The 16,857-nt window shown below is 40.1% G+C and overlaps 2 protein-coding genes across 6 annotated transcripts in view; both read left to right on the top strand.

The window, feature by feature from the left end:
• The first annotated feature begins 2,028 nt into the window (after positions 1 to 2,028).
• On the top strand, positions 2,029 to 2,274 carry Ctxn2 (cortexin 2). Its single transcript, XM_004639017.1, has one exon. It carries the CDS (start codon positions 2,029 to 2,031, stop codon positions 2,272 to 2,274), a length of 246 nt encoding a protein of 81 aa, XP_004639074.1.
• A 5,454-nt stretch (positions 2,275 to 7,728) lies between these two features.
• Positions 7,729 to 16,857, top strand: part of Slc12a1 (solute carrier family 12 member 1) — an 82,709-nt gene continuing 73,580 nt past the window's right edge. For all 5 annotated transcript variants that reach the window (XR_002822740.1, XR_002822741.1, XR_002822739.1 and 2 more), the window contains exons 1-2: positions 7,729 to 7,784; positions 8,984 to 9,607. Coding sequence is in view for 1 of the 5 variants with exons in the window: in XM_023724037.1 (XP_023579805.1) it covers positions 9,188 to 9,607 (420 nt within the window). In the remaining 4 variants the exon portion in view is untranslated. The remainder of the gene's footprint in view (positions 7,785 to 8,983; positions 9,608 to 16,857) is intronic.

The raw sequence follows: 16,857 nt of genomic DNA, 5'->3' as shown, positions 1-16,857 counted from the left end.
TTGAAAACTATTTTGTGTTGCCTTAAATCCATTCAACTCTTTAGGCTTCCTAACAAGCTGTTCAAAGTTTCTGATCACTTTTCAGTATTGTACATAGTTAGACTGCACTTCTATATTTGTACCAATAATATACAGCGGTTATTAATTATTTAATATAGTGAAATAACCATTTGTTTATCCCTTAAAGGGACTTAAAAAGTAATGATTTTATTAATCAACTAAGTGATTCTGTATGTCCATTCATTTTCTTTTCCCCTACCTGAGGCCAAAAGCCTTAGAAGTTTCTTATAATAATCTTCTTGGGTAACATACCATTCATGTAAAGTGTAGAACAAGGACAGAGGAAGAAGGTATAATTACATCAGAAATATTGCTATGACCAAAGTCACTGAAAATGAATACATTACTTGACTCTGCACTTCCAGGTACAGATTAATGTCAAAATAATACAGTAACTGTACCATTTCTCAGAAATCTCAAGACATTAAGAAAGACTTCTCTCCTTTAAATACTAAAATCCTATGAGTTTTCCTGGGAAAGCTACATTGGCCAATTTGATAGTAAAGGCATGAACAACAAAAAGTTACTGAATTTGTATAACAATCTTTAAGACCAGTTTTTGAAATCAAATGCAATTTTTCTTATTCATTTAATTTTAACTAAGTATATTTTCATATTTTCTGGTTACTTAAAACTTGCTTTTTAGAGAATAATACTGCATTCATCAAAAACTATATTCTCCCACATATTTAGTTAAATTCAACTCAGACATTTATTAGACACATATAATGTGTCAGGAAATAGGGTAACTACTTTAGAAATAGTCTTTTCTACTAAATCACATATTGCCTAAGACTCTAAGTACAAAGCATTATCTGGTATAACCCTAACCTTAGCTCTAACCCTAAACCTAACTAGAAAGATAATCTATTTCCTAAGAAATAAATAGGGTGAATATTTTCAGCTACATCTATACGATACCAATTTTTACTGGTTGGATTGTTGGTTGGTTGGTTGGTTAGTTGGTTGGTTTTGTAGGTTGGTTGGTTGGTTTTGTGGGTTGATGGGTGTTATTTAGAATTAAACCACAGAATATTGTGGTTTAATTATTGGTCAAAAAGCAACTGATGTAACTCCTCTAGGGATAAGCTATGATCCTGTATATATGTCTACATTATGATTTTTTTTAAATATGTGAGTAAATTTAGCTCATACCCTAGCTATAATCAACGTAAACTATTCCTGTTTGTTGGCAAAATGAACTCACCAGAAAATGAACAGTTTGTTAAAGTTTCCCAGGTGTTTTTAACTTCTGTGATACCAATTGCTATAAGCTAGACACCCCCAGAAGCCAGGCCCTGCGACAGAGTTTAGTATGTCCCCTAGTTATTGAAGAATGCCCTTGGACTCTTCACTTACATAAGGGTGGAGAAGCAAGCAGGTGTGGCCTCAGTTGAGTTGTGGTGTGAACCCATGTGGAACTTTAAAGCTGGAGTGTTGCCTCTTTTTGAGTCCAGGTGGCCATACCTGTATGCTAGCACCTCAGTGGAATATGACCGTCCCTGGGAAGGGCCATGGCCTTGGGTGAGGCAGCTGTCTGCAGCTGGTGCTGCCTCTGAAAGAAGCTGAGAGCTGAAGGCTGGAGCTCTCCCAGTTGCCAGGCAGCAAGACCTTCATGGGTGGAAACCCATGGCATACCCCTAATTAGTTGAATATTCACGTTCACATCTGATTTTATATCTAGACTATGTATTCAGCTTTATGTGTCCACCACGGTCAGTCTGTAACTGCTATAGTGTGAGTAGCACCTCAGTGCTAGTTTGGTTCTTATCTATATCTGGCGTGTTTTGCAACATGTTTTGTGGGTAAAGTCAAGAGCACTTGAAAGACGCTAAATATTTATTTAGGAAACAACCTCCTGCCCAATACCATACCAGGGTAAAACTAAACTGAGTCCAATTTTGTACCTAGGCCAAGTGCTGATGCCAGCAGAGATTCTGAAGAGCCACAAGAATGTCCCCATGAACGATGAGTAGCACCTACTGTGGCAATTCTTCAGCTAAGATGAGCGTCAACGAAGTCTCCGCTTTCTCATTGACCCTGGAGCAGAAAACTGGCTTTGCTTTCGTTGGGATTTTGTGTATCTTTCTGGGACTTCTTATTATCCGATGCTTCAAAATTCTGCTAGACCCATATAGCAGCATGCCTTCCTCTACATGGGAAGATGAAGTTGAAGAGTTTGACAAAGGGACCTTTGAGTATGCGCTTGCGTGAGAGTCCCAGCTTTCCGCCTGTTATGGTTATGCCAGTGGGACCAGCAGGGGCTATTTTTGCGATCACCTTGGGTATGCTGGCAGGAACTCATTTCACTCACTGAATTCAATAAACATCTGTGATTGACTTATCCACTAGCTTGTGTAAATGACGATGCATTGGTGGGGTTTCTCACTGTGTTCCCCCGTGTGGGGGTTTCTAATGACATAGAAGCATACACGTAGAAGCCATCATATCCCCACTCCATGCAAGTTGTTCCTCCTTCTCTAATGAAAATGACTATGTTAGAAGTCACTAGCTTTCTTCCCCCAGCAGAGCTCAGCCCCTCTCTCTGTCACCCAGACTCCTGATGGCTCTACCTTTACCAGATTGGGTTTTAAACATGAGAGGCCTTCAATCCAAAGAACAAATAGGACAGTTTTTATGAGACCAGTGCTCTAATCCCTGAGCCATGGAGGCCAATGTGAGCTTTTGAAGAACAGTCACAGACCCAAAAGCTTTGCAGGACCACAACCAAAACCTCAAATCCATGCTGTCTACAGGTTCTCCATCGTCACAAAGCTCAGACACTTCTGAGTTTGCTAGCACAGTCTCTTGTAGTATAATACTTGGATCCACAAATTCTTGGGATCCAAACTAGACCTGCCTCATACTAGTACTCCTTTCACTGACCCTTATATAAACAGAAGGAAAGGGGAGTTTATGCCACAGCGCAGCGGAAAGCACTTTCCCAGAACACAAAATCCGGTCTCAGCTGTGGCGCCATGAGTTAGCTATGCAACCTTGGGCAAGATGTCCAACCTCTGTGAGCTTCAGCACCCTAAAAATGCTAGAGATCCGAGAATAAAGATTTAAAGTGTCATGAGAAGATTTTCAGCCTAAGAGCTTAAGTCCAAGAGATTTAAATTCTGAGTTTGGCCCCACGCAAGAACTAGCTTTATGAGTTAGAAAGTTAGTTACTTCGGGACAAAGTATTTTCCACATCTGTAAAACAAGGCCAAGAAGCCCACCTTGGCTATCTTGCAAGAATTCTGGGCAGATAAGAGACACAGCAGATGTGTGAGCACCCCAAGAACCCCCAGATAGCACAAATACATACTGTGCTGTCAGTACTTAGTAACTTCTTCAAGATGTAGTGGAAGGGTTTCCCCAACCCTAGGAAGTAAGGGCTTCGTATAGGTTATTCAGTCTGTGTTCTCTCGATTTAAAAAATGGAAAGAAAGAATTATATCATCTCAAAGTCCTTCCAGCTACACAGTTCTGGTTCTCCATGCTCACTACAGGAAGGAATATAGCAAGGAATAAATAAATACGAAAACATTTATGGCGCGAGAGACTGCAGAACAGCCAAACATGACAAGACAAGACAAATAAGACTATTATTTACTGAAAGCACTAAATTAGGTGCTTTCCACTCATCTGACACACTTAACATTCTTCTGAATTTGGGAGACAATTTCTATTTTATCTTAGTTTCATACACAAGGAACAGAGTCAAAAAAAAAAGATAGTTATTTCTTGAGGTGACCAAGCTGGGGGTGCTTGGGTTTGCAATTGAACCTGAGAGGTTCAGCACACTCCTACTCCCTGAGACTCTCCTCCATACTTCCACATCAACCACCATGGTTACCACTTGGGACCATGGAATTCCAAAACTGGCCATGCCCCTGAGTTTCCCTGATGTTTTCCATCTTCTAGTAGATTTAGAACACAGCTGTGCTAGTTGAGACTCTTCTGGGCATAACTTCTACCTCAAGAAGTCTCCATAATTAATTCTAATCTACTACTGCCAGGGCAGCCCATGGTGAAAATAAAGCCACTAAGGCACATTTGCAGTTATAGGGAGCCAAGGGGTTCTAAGTCCAATTCTGATGATGGCTAACTGGAACAAAGACCTCAACCCAGGGTCAAACCTGTTGTACAAGAAGGCAGGCCTGGAACAGCCTGCAGCCAGTTGGTAATTTGGCCTGAGGAGACATCGCTAAGCTGAGCTAAGCCAAACTTGCTTAAGATTGTATATGTCAGGGCACTAGACATCTTTGTGGTGACCCAGGCATTTAAAGGGCTCTCAGAAATATGTATCCAAGTACCAGGTGTTTTGTTTATCTCCCAGGTAAAACACACACCAAAATTCTCCATTTTGAAAACTAAAATATAGCAAAATCAGGTCTTTATTTAAAACAAAAACAAAAAAAAAAAAAAAAAAAACAAGTCTCAGAAAGCTAAAAGACAAGTAATATTTATGAAGCATCAGCATTTTCAGATGACAACTACAAGGGCTAGCCAAATAGCTTAGCGGATTAAAGTGTCTGCAAGCAGGCGCAAGGGTTGGGGGTTTAATCCCCAGGCCTGCCATGCTGGCCCCACCCCCAGGGTGCACTGAGATGGCAATTGAGACTGGGCATGGTGGCGCATGCCTGTAATCCCAGATCTTGGGAGGCTGTAAACAGGCAGATTACTATGAGTTCGATCTAGTAGTGGGACCCTGAACACCCTATAGACCTTCCCTAAAATAAAATGTTTTTAAAAAATCAGATGAAAACTGCAGTGCCCTATTGTACACAGAGAAAGTCTGTTAACCAAAAGTGTCTTCACTCATGGCTTCTTCCATGTTGCCAGACCGAATCTAAACAGCCCCAGCTTTTATTCACAGCCTATTGTGTGCCTTAAATTTGCTTTTGGGGGAGCAGAGCTGGGCTATCACCTGTATATTCAGAACTAATAAATACAATAACTGTCTGAATTCAAAATGTTGGCTAGATAGTATACAACAAGGACATTTTATGAAATGCTCATCTTTCCTGTTAGAGCTCAGTGTTGTCGAGGCTCAGGAAGTTTCTATTTATAATCCCAAGGAGAAGTTATTGGAATCCAAGTGATTAATTCTAATCTACTACTTCCATGGCAGCCCATGGTGAGAATAAATCCACTAAGTCACTTGCAGTTACAGTGGGTCATTGGGTTCTAAGTTCAGTTCTGATGATGGCCAACTGGAACAAAGACCTCAATCCAGGGCCAAACCTGGGTTTTATTAATTCATGAAGAGAGGAGTGGCTTGAGGATGAGTGACCATGAGGTTGGAGGGAAGTAGGTGAGTGCTGTGAGCTGGGCTGTGTGGGAGGCCTGCAGGCACCTCTGCAGTAGTCAGACAGAAGGATGTGCTGAAAGAGTAATCAGCATGACACAATTGAGTTAGTGTCTAAAGTTTTGGGGTCAATGCTTCAGTTCTGATGTGTAATCTTTTACACACTGGGAAATCATAGCTTCTTATCTTGAGGCTCAATCCCAGCCAACAGCATGGGACACGGCTCTGCATCCTACCTGGACCACATATGTTTTATTTGGGAGCTGCAGGGTAGAGATACACTGCCCTGGTGGTTTGCTTCAAAAACTATCATCAGCACCTTCACTGAACCAAATTGTGTTGCTTAAAGCCAATTGAGGGCATAAGGAAGCTCTAACCAGCTCTGTACACATTGGTGTATGGAAATAGGGCCGGGTTCAGCCAGGAAGGAGGTGATTGCTCCTCTTTCCAGGAGAGCCCTCTGGGCAGTCCTCCACAAGATTCCAATGCCGTACTCTTATCAGCTACCCTGCCTCTTCCCAAGAGCCATGTGGGAGAGAGCAGGAGAACAGAGGCGCTCCTATTACCTTGCCCACCTCTCCAAAAGGCCTAAGCCAGGTTCATCCTTCAAGGTTAACTTTATGGATAATTTAATTTTGTCCAACATCCACAAAACCATCTCCCATCTGTTCCAGGAATCCTTTAATGAAGAGCAAAGACTTTCATTTCACCTAGAATGAAAATGTCTGGTCGAGGTAAGACCAAGACTAAAACTAATTCACACTCTTCTGTAGTCAGGCAGGCAGGCAGCAAGGAACTGGTATCAGAAGCACTCTCAGCCTTTGATAGAGGAAAAGCAAGTAGGGTTTGGACAGTGTCAATTCATAGCTCCTGACCCAATTCAATGACTGGCACTTATTTTGACCTCCAACTTCACTCCAATTGGCCACAGATCTAATCAAACCAGACAACTTCACTTCAAACCTGAAATGTGTCTAATATCCATGTCTAAAGGACTTCTATGTGGAAATTAGAGCCCTTGGGTGCACACATAAAAGACTTCTATTGTGGCCCTTAAAAGAAAATTGAATTACCGAGACTTCTCTTTGTCTTGGATATAACCTCATGACATTGGCCTCAGCAGCATGCCATGAACCTTCCTAGGAGGACTCAAAGGTTTCTCCACTTAGGTGTCTTCATACACTGTTATATAATCCTATATCTGCTCATCAATGAAACTTTTCCCCTGTTTTAATACGCAGAATAGTTATTCCAAGTTCTAATGACTGATCTCAGAACCTCCAATGTAAGGATGTGTAAGTCACAAGCCAACTATGAATACCACTAAAATAGCCAAAGTCAGGATTGTGTGTATGCTCGTGCCAATCTAAACCCTGGAACAAATTAGGGCACTTAATCCTCACAACATTCCGTAAGGTCGGTAGCACAATTGCCCACAACTACATTCATAGATGAGAAAATGAAGACAACAGAAAGACTGAGCGACATGCCTGAGTTCACACAGGAAATAGCAGAATTGGAGTATAAATCAAAGCTTCTAGCTCCAGAATCTGCTCTTAACTTCTATATTGCACCACAACCAAGCTCCCAGCACAATGGGAAATCACTTGGGCAGTTTCTTGCTAGCAAGAAGACTCATTCAATCATCCTGATTGAAAACCAATGACAGAACCTGCAGGAGGGACTGTCTGGGCTGTCTTAATAATCACTAACTCGTAGATTTGAGCAAAACCTTGTCAGCAAAACTCAAAAACTGGGTTTGATAAAAATGTTTTTTCCAGTTGGAGACAAAGGGGTCATTCAGTAGTGCCACTGGGAAATGTGTTCCAGTTTGATTCCTGCTGGAGAAAAATTTCTTACCAGGGAGAAATCTTCTCAATAAATCATTGATTCTTCTCTTAACTGATCACTTCTCAAGCAGAGTAGAGTCAAGGCAATATTTAACAAATAATTAAAGATAAAAATAATTTCTGATGCCACTTTCTAGTTATGTGACACTGAGATTACCACTGGAGAACTATATTTTAGTATATCTCTGAAAAATAGTCTCTAGAACTTCCTATAAATAAGACCTTGGGGCTGGATTTACCTGGCCCCAAAATACTGAAGCAATATTTTTTTAAATAATTCCTGTTGAGCAATCTAATTCTCCTTATGAATTAAAGAAGCTTTATTTTATATCCTGCCTAAAAGGATTAATGGTTTACTAGTAGTTACTAGTTGATGTGGTACTTAAAGTTTCCTCAGGGCTAATGAATGGGTGGGGCTTCTCGCAGTTTGCCAGGCCAATCACTACAAAGTCCTCTCTTTCAAGGAAACCTCTAACGAATAAGAAGAAGCCTACCGTCTGGGCTGAAAGGTAAGCACTCCATAAATGCCTGGGCAGTCTGTAGGTTACAGTTCCTCAGAAGCAGGCTCCTGGGTGGTAAGTTAAACATTTCTGGGGAAAGCGAAAACTGCATTTAATACTATGCCATGCAGTAGATTTTGAGGAGTGGAGAAAAGGACTTCAGTGGCTCTGTAAAACTTAAAAAAAATAATAGCTTAGCTTATTTCACCAGGAAAAGTTGTCTGAAAACTTAAGTTGGCATTCATTCTAGTCAAAGAATTAACTTTAATAATATGACAGAGGCAAGTCTTTGTTTAGACGTATCTCACTTTTCTAGAACTTTCTTTGAAAACCCAAATTTTTAAGGTATCCACCAAGAAATATGATTCTAAAGAAAGTGTTTCAAGATGAGTTAATATTACAATACCGTGAAAATTGCTGTGCAGTCTAATCATCTCGCAATCAAATGTAAACCCTCAATTGTTGAGGATATTTCATTAAAAAGAGCTTTAGAGCAAGGTTATCTTATCTAAAAATAGCATAGACTTTATGAGGGAACATGACTTATCTCTTTTTCCCAAATGCTCATGTATTTTTAAAGATTCCTTTACAGCACTTGCTATACATATATAGACAAAGAAGTTTGGGGGCAAATGAAACATTTTTAAGCCTAGTAGAAGATCCAAGAACTTATAGAGACATCATTTTGATGGGTTACATTTTTTCAATTAACATCTAAAATGTAATTTTTCACTTGTTGCATAGGCAAAAAATATTTCTTAAAAAAAGAATACATCACTTGAATTCATATAGATGTTTATAAACTAGAACAAATGCATTTTGAAAGAAGTTTTCAGTTTTCATTTTATTATGCTATAATGAATGTGCCTATCGATCATGAAAATACTTTGTAGCTTCCACATTTGGTGCTGCCAGCGAGCTCCACTTCAGGCTAAGAATATTCTCAACCCTTCTAGCTGCACTGGACTGCTAGAGTTACATGTTCTCCGAAAGCCGAAAGCCGTACTGACTCCAGCTACACGGAATCCAAGCAAAACCACAAATGCAGTAACACATCAATGCCTCCCTTGGAAATTCTGTTTGCTGGAGCAAGGCCCCAGTTACATATTATAGGATTTCATTGCTCAAGTCACTAGGGTCACTGGGTATCCAGTTTTCAGAAATTAATTTATACATATATGTCTTGTAGAGGAAAACTATTCAGTCATTCTCTAGCCTTACTTAAATGTGTTTGTATTGTTTGGAACAAATTTAATTTTCTTTTTCAATGACAGCTTTGACAACCGTCCTGAAGATTATGTAGGAGACAATGTATGAAAGATCTATCTATCGAGTTCATCTAGGACAAAAGCCAAGAGCTCCCTAATGTAACTACATTAGTGTTTATTTCTAGGCAAAAAATATATAGATTTTTAAAAAACTAAATCTTTAAGGTTACTAAAAGGTAATAGCTCAGTCCAAAGAATCCATTTCAGAAGATGTCGATGAACAACTCTTCCAACATATTTCTGGATTCGGTGTCCAGCAGTACCAGTCGCTTTCAAGTTAACATCGTAAACGAGGGCCAGGAGAGCTGTGCCACAGTAAATGATGACAGTGACCCACCCCACTATGAAGAGACCTCTTTTGGGGATGAAGCGCAGAACCGACTGAGAATCAGCTTTAGACCTGGCAATCAGGAATGTTATGACAATTTCTTACAAAATGGAGAAACTGCTAAAACAGACTCCAGTTTTCATGCCTACGACACACACACAAACACATACTACCTACAAACCTTTGGCCACAATACCGTGGATGCAGTGCCCAAGATTGAGTACTACCGCAACACTGGCAGCGTCAGTGGGCCCAAGGTCAACAGACCCAGCCTGCTGGAGATCCACGAGCAGCTAGCCAAGGTAAGCTTGAAGGATGCAGGCGAGGGTTTGGCCTCACTCACTCCTGCCGGTCCTTTCCTCCTCCTTAGTAATCTCCATCTGTGAAATGGTCAGTTGAAAAGGCCTCCTCCTAGACTAGGAATGGTGGCACATGCCTGTAATCCCAGCGCTTGGGAGGCTGAAAACAGGAGGGTCACTGCGAGTCCAATCTGTGTAGTGAGATCCTGTAGACCCTGTACTAAATACATTTTTTAAAAAAGAAAAGAAAAAGTCTACTGCTAAGCATCCATCTTTCCTATGTAAATGTGCCTCATTCCCACATTTCTGCAAGTGTGCAGAAACCCCATAACACAGTGCTTCACAGATGTTCAGGGACCTGCAATCTAGAACTTTCGAGTTACTCTGGAATCAGGCGGTATGTCTTACCTCCTTTACAGTTATTGTTACCTATTCACACTTGGCTAAACATGTCAAACTGAATACTAACAGGGTCTGTAATTGTAAAAGAAAAAAACCCTGCCGTATTTGCTGTAGTTAACACTGGGGATACCAGCCTTTCCTGTGTTCGAGGATTTTTGTAATTACTTTTTCTTGAAAGCAGAAATTTCTAAGAGTCAGCACTTATCTCCTCCTCTTCCGAGCTTTGCCCAAGGCTCCAGAATGCACCTCCACATACAACAATAAATTAAATTTAAACAGCGTAAGTGACTGAACTTTGGATATTTTAAGGAATGTAGCCACAATTGCCAAACCCGCGAGATATACGAGGCAGTGCTTTCCCTAACCTTGCAGCACGTCAGAAGCGTCAAAATCCTCCTCTGTAACGTGCTCTGAGCTCTGCTGGTGGAGTTTATCCTCCAACTCTCTGTTACCTAGTTTGCGATGAGTATCACCCTAAATGGGACACAACCTCACTCTAAAAAGAGTAACTAGATGCCTTGTATTCAAACATAATTTCTTCTTGCTTAAGTTTTGAACAGATGGCAGAAGAATGATTGGAACAGTTCCTTTCATGTGTATTCATTTAATTGATAATTTTAAAAAATTAAGTGAGTACTCATTCCAGAGGTTCCAGGAATTCCGCTTTCAGGAAAGATACTAGTGAAAGACACAATCCCTGCTTTTGTTTTCCGCCTTTTCTTCTCTGTGCAGGCAGCGTCTCTCCAAAACTTAACTCCTGCGCCCCTCAGCTCTGGGGGACGTCCCAGGAATGCCCCACATTCTTTTCCATCCCCTGACCCTGGTAAATTTTCTTTGTCCTTCTACTGTGTGGCAGAGCTCTGGGAAATAGCCAGCTTCTTCACAGACCAAAGATTTTAACTTTTTCTGGGCAATTTGGTGCTTTTTCAAAAGAATTTAGAGCTGTAGCTGTTGTAGGCAAAATGACTGCTGGTGGTGAAGATTTGTGAGGAGGGAGGTGGGTGGAGCTCCTGGATCTCAGATTACCACTTCCTTTCTCTAAGTGAGGAGGGGAGGAAAGGCGAATGGCCAGAGAGGAGGGGAAAGGAAAGGCCAAGTGACTAGCAGAGGAGGAGGGCATGAAGTGTTTTCACGCTCTGGGTAGAGCTGAAGCAATATCAGTCCTCGAAAAAGAAAGAGAGACTTCAAATTATAACCCACTGTACCCTACCATGTGACATGTGATTTTTAAAGTAGCCTCTGGTATCACAATTTAAATTTAAATGTTCTTATTTATCCTTTCCCCCAACTTACAATAAAAGAAAACAGGATTGGGATGAAGTAAACTCACATTGTTCTTAGGACTGACTTTCCAGAGAGAGGAAGGTGGTTCATTTATAATTTCTAAAGCCATGGCTTATATAGCTCTTTAAGAGAAGAGAGAAAGGCTCTGGAGAACTATCGCTTCAGAAGGCATCTGAAAGCCACACAGTACAAGCACTACAGCTGTGTTTGACAGATTCGGGAGGGATGGTGAGAGCAAATCGGTTTTAAGAGACAAAAGGAGGCTGAACGCACTTTTCTTTTTCCCCTAGATTCAAAGGAAAGGAAAAGTAAAGTTATTAAAATTAGGCATAAGCCCAATGCCCCACATGACCATTTTGAAGAAGTGTAGTGAGAAATAACTGCTTTGATGAATTCCACCTCACTTATCCAGGGGGCTTCTTCTTGACTCGATCCGCCGAGTGGAAGAATCCACACAGTCGCATTTTCAGTAAAACTCAAGTACAACCAAGGGTTTACAGCGGGTCAACAGAGCATCCACTCGCAGATTTTGTATGCCAACATAAAAGAACAATGCTGGCCTAAGTCACTTACAGTGGAGAGTCCCTGGGGGCGTCAGAGAGCAGTGTTTTCTGAGCCCCTGGTTGTGCTTCCAGAAGCCAAGGAGCAGCAGTGGATTTGTCACAAATGGCATCCATATTTGGTCAGGAAACCCATTGGATTTTGTGCAAGTCCTGGTTAAAATTTTGAAGGCAGAAAATGAATTATGTGTCAAGGGTTTTCCTATAAGGTAAAAAGAAAAGCAGGTGTTTTAAAGACATTATTTTAAGATTCTGCCTTAAGTGAAACCCCAGCAGCGATAGATGTTGACAGGATTTCTAACCCCAGTGATTTGAGATTGCACTTGAGGAAATTCTTTTCATTTTCAAGGTGGTGAAGAGTACAGTGCCTATGCTGCTGGCTACGGCGCATAGACCTCTGAAAACTCTAGTTCAAAGCACAGAAGAAAAGGGAGCCTGTGTTATTCATTCTGTCAAGTGATGCAGGCCATGTTCATTCTGCTCATTTTGCAAAATGCTTGTGCACATTAGCTTCTATGCACTTGAAGCCTAGTACACTAATGACAGTGGGTAGAGTTCAATAAAGGACTACAAAGATGGTGGCAATTCTTACACTTTTTATTAAAAATGTAAAATATATATTGACAAAAATAGTTGACATGTGTCAAAACTGCGTAATGAGATGTCTCTCTTCTAACATAAATCTTCAGCGATTTTCTCCAGGGCATTCATTGGAGATTTCTTATTGATCCTCTAAGAGCTGTTCTAGGTGTACACAAACTTGTCCACGTGGCCATGTTCCTATATATACCTAAATTTTTCTATCTTTTTTCCCAGCATAGATTGGAACTGATTCTACCTTGTCCTGTATTTGCTGTTTTCACTAAGCAATGTACTTCGGGGTTGGGTCCATACCTAAATGTGTGTACTGGCTCCTGACATCTGGCAAAGATTAATTTTGTATTTTTACTTTGTAAAGAAAAGCTGCCTTCAGGGTTCAGGCTAATTCTTGTGGCCACCTTTTTATACATAATTCCTCACAATAGGGCTAACCAAAATGAAATTCCATTTCAACCTCACTCACCACCATTAGTGTTAGTGTTTTGGAAAAATATAATTATAAAGGATTCAAGAAAATATGTAACCTTTCTATCAAAACCATGTGTTGTAGTGTCTTTGAAATACATTATGAAAAATATAAAATGCTATAAAAATTAGGGTGAAAGTATTCTTCTCAAAGAAGTCAAGTATGTAGGAACTTTTCCAAATCAAAAGCATTGGAATGACTTCACACTTGAGGGATTTAGGCTGGTTCCAGCTAAAAATAATTTATGAATAAAAACATGGAGACAGACTATAAGGTAATAAGAAACAACTTTTTTATTGAGAACTTTCTGTGTTCACACTTGAAAAATTCTCATTTAATTCTTATAACAACCCCTCAAGTTTAGTACTTTTTATCAACGTTGTTACTTATAAATGATGAAAGTTGTGTAAAATGGCATGGGATGGGTCTTTTAGAGAAGAAGACAAAAGCTTAAGAGAGGTCTGGGGATGTCCAAGGCTGGAAGCTGAGGTTCCTGGCTACAAGGCGAAGCCGCGTGTGCAAGGCTCCCGAGTCTGAGCTCGGCTTCTCTCCTCCCCACCCCACTGTTCTTGGCATCTGAGGGAGAGCTCAGGCACGAAAAAGAAAGTATCGCCTCAGTGGTGCTGAGCTCCCTGGTGAGCCCCAGGAGTCCAGAGGACTTCCAGGGCATTACTTACAGGTCTCAGGCACTCCATTGCACCACTGAAAGCATTCATTAGGTATTTATTTATAAGGGCTGTCATATAAAATGAGTTCGAGAGATTTGACCTCTACTTTCTAGAAGTTTCTACGTCAAATAACATGGCTTTGGGTTAAAAACAAAGAACAGGGTAGTCAAGCTAACGAATATGAAACCACAAAAACCAGCATATTAAATGCTTAGACTCACAGAAATGTACATCTGTTTTCTCTAAACAATATTTTTTTATAAAGGGCTTCAAAATTCAAATTTGAAACTTTAGGATTTCAGTTGGGGATATACAAAATTAAAAATAATCACTAAGCTAACAGCGGTTAAATAAAATAGACATTAAAATTGAAGCAATAGGGCCAGGAAGAGAGCTCAGTGGCCTAAGCACCTGCCAGGCATGCTCAAGGTCCTGAGTTCTATTCCTGGTGCCGAAAACAACAACAACAATAACAAAATACTAAAACAATAAATGTCTTACCTGCTAACAGTGACTAAAAACCCTCCCTAAAATAGTTTCTTGAAATAAAACTTAAGTATTCTACTATTAAGTATTCATTCTGATATTTCTTATAGTTTATTAGTACCCAAGAGCAGTTCTTCTGGGGATTCATGGTATTTAAAGTAATCTCTTGGGGGAAAAGTGATCAGTACCCCACTACAAAAAGCTCTCATAAAGGTACACTTGCAAAATATTAAGATTTTTTCAGTCTTTTTCTTTTATCCTGGTTTATTGTACAAAGATAACTTTTAGTCTGAGTTGCTGAAAACACAAAGCAAGGTATACACAACTGGCACAGCAAAAGTGTCATGACAACAACTGTGACTTCTGCTGGGGATCTAGTGGCACCGTTCATAGTTAGCTTACCACAAGAACAAAAAATGTCCCTAATTTCTGTAATTTAGATACTCTCTTTTGTGGCAAAAGGAGAGAAAATGTAGCCATGATAATATTGATCCATAAGATATGGAAGTATAGTTGGAATCATGTTTTTCATTCTGAAATGAATTTTAGGAATCACCTTGTTTTTCCTAAGATTGGTGTTTAAATAATCCTGGGACAGTGAACTGAGGAATTTTGTGTGGATAATTGTTCAAGCTGAGTGATTTACTATTTTTTTCTATTTTTATACATGTTTGCATATCTTGACAATAACAGAAAGTTTAAAACTCTGGGGATGAGAGTCCCCTAAGCCTAAATATTTATGGAACGGTTGCGCAGAAATGGTCTGAGAACCCTGACTCCACTGAGTCAAGAGGCTCCCAGTCTGAGAGGATGTATAAGTAGCAAACATATTAGCTGGAATTTAAAGAAGAAATACAGTTATTGTCCTCTGTTTTCATAATAAGGCATCTGTTATTTGAAGGGTTCTAAAACTAATCATATTGTGTATTAAACAAATCAATCTTTCCCCATCCAGATGCACAAATGAGGAATTTGCCCCTTAAACTGCCCTGTGACTGATGCGTCACTAAGCTGTCAGTACTGGAAGAAGAAAACTCTTATCAAATAGTCTTTCTTCCTATTTTTAAAATGTTCTTTATTTTGCCTTCTCTGAATCATTAATGTGTGGGCAAAACTCTTGGTAAATAAATAATCAGCCCCTTGAGCTATACAATTTTAAATGCATTTCAGAAAGGTTATGGGTCACCATTTATGGTAGTGGAGTCTGAACAAACAAATTAAGTCAAACGATGAAGGAAAAAATTGGGCTTAGGCAGCAATCATAAAGCTTTTCATCTTTGAGACTTAGTCTCAAGAACATTCCCCAGCCAGGAGTCTGGGAAACACAGGGTCCTGCTCAAAGCCACCGTGTCCCAGCAAATATTCAACCCAACGCCACACTCTGTATGCTGACGGAGCACCAAGTTTATTAGTGTTTTCTGGTTTACATGGGAGGTCTTTATTAGAGCAGGACTGAGGCTAGCTTTGCACGTACGAACAGGCAGAGGGCCAGCATTGAAAAAATTATTTTGCCTTAGAATCAACTACTACAGATAAGATTTTCAGAAAAACCACTGGATTTATTCTCATTGGCAGCTTCCAAGGAAGGTTCAGTGACTTGCTGGAGAACACACCCTGAATTAACTGCACTATAGAATTAGATTCCAAGTCTCATTTTTCATAGGTTGCGGGAGTTTGCAGCTCCCACGTGAGAGCTGGACCCCTGCATTGGTGACGTTAGGATCAAGCCTAACTGGTCCACAAGGAAGTACATATTCCAGATTTTCCCCTGCCACAGTATAAATACATTAAAATTCGGAAGCTCCGAGCAGATTGTCCATATTTACCTAAGGAAGACAATGCCCTACATTGGCTCTATTTTTGAATAATTTAGCAAATGATTGCTCTTGCGGCCTGCACATGCGGGGCTCTGCTGGGCCTCATAGACACTCTTTCTGTGCCATATCATGAAGAATCATTAAACTATGACCAGGAACGACATCCATCAGATAAGGGGAAATTTCCATATCCTATTTTAGCTTAGCTTCTAGAGTTATTATTATTATTATTGGATTTTTATTGGTATTCTCATTAATCCAGATCTAAGGATAATAGTCACCATGGAAATTTGCCACACAAAAGAAGTTTCCTGGACCAAACCCTCAAGCTCCAGTCTAGTCAGAAAATCTGGGTTGTAGTCCCAAGCCTGCCTTTCAATAGGCAAGTACTCAGGGTGTGTCCCATAGGACACCCAATTCTTAATTCAGGCAAAAGAAATTGCCTTCTCCCAGAATAAGTCACTGCAACTCATCTGGCCATGGGAATCTTGATTAACTAGAATATGATAATTTTTAAACGTTTTTCTCAAATTCATTTAACTAATTTATCCCCTAGCCAAATAATCTTTTCAACTTTCATGGACGTTTTAATCCATTCTGAGATTCCCTGTTCTCGATGATTATAACTTTCAGTTATGAAAAGTAAAGTTTACATTTGACCCATTCAGCCACCTTGTATGTTTAGAATTCATCAAGAGAAAAATAGAATTTTTATTTGACTTGGAGGCAGCACTGAATGCTTCATCCACCTGAACTTAACTGTTGTATGGACCAGGGCTGGCCGACACCGTAGACATCAACCTCATGGGACTGCTGGCCTTTGCAATGTGGCCAGTCCAAGCTGAGATGTGCTGTCAGTGGAAAATGTAGACCAGATGACGAAGATGGCCTTCCTAAGATGCTGTTTAAAGGGCAAATTTGTTCTTGCCACATGGGCCTTCCTTCTCCATTTGTCTTTCATTCTGTTTTT

Source organism: Octodon degus, unplaced genomic scaffold (assembly GCF_000260255.1).
Source record: "Octodon degus isolate 3935 unplaced genomic scaffold, OctDeg1.0 scaffold00105, whole genome shotgun sequence".
Classification (NCBI taxonomy): Eukaryota; Metazoa; Chordata; class Mammalia; order Rodentia; family Octodontidae; genus Octodon; species Octodon degus.
This window is presented reverse-complemented; position numbering and strand designations above follow the sequence as displayed.

Excerpts from the sequence above, each read along its gene's own strand:
- Ctxn2 (XM_004639017.1), top strand. The coding sequence starts at position 2,029 with ATGAGTAGCACCTACTGTGGCAATTCTTCAGCTAAGATGAGCGTCAAC.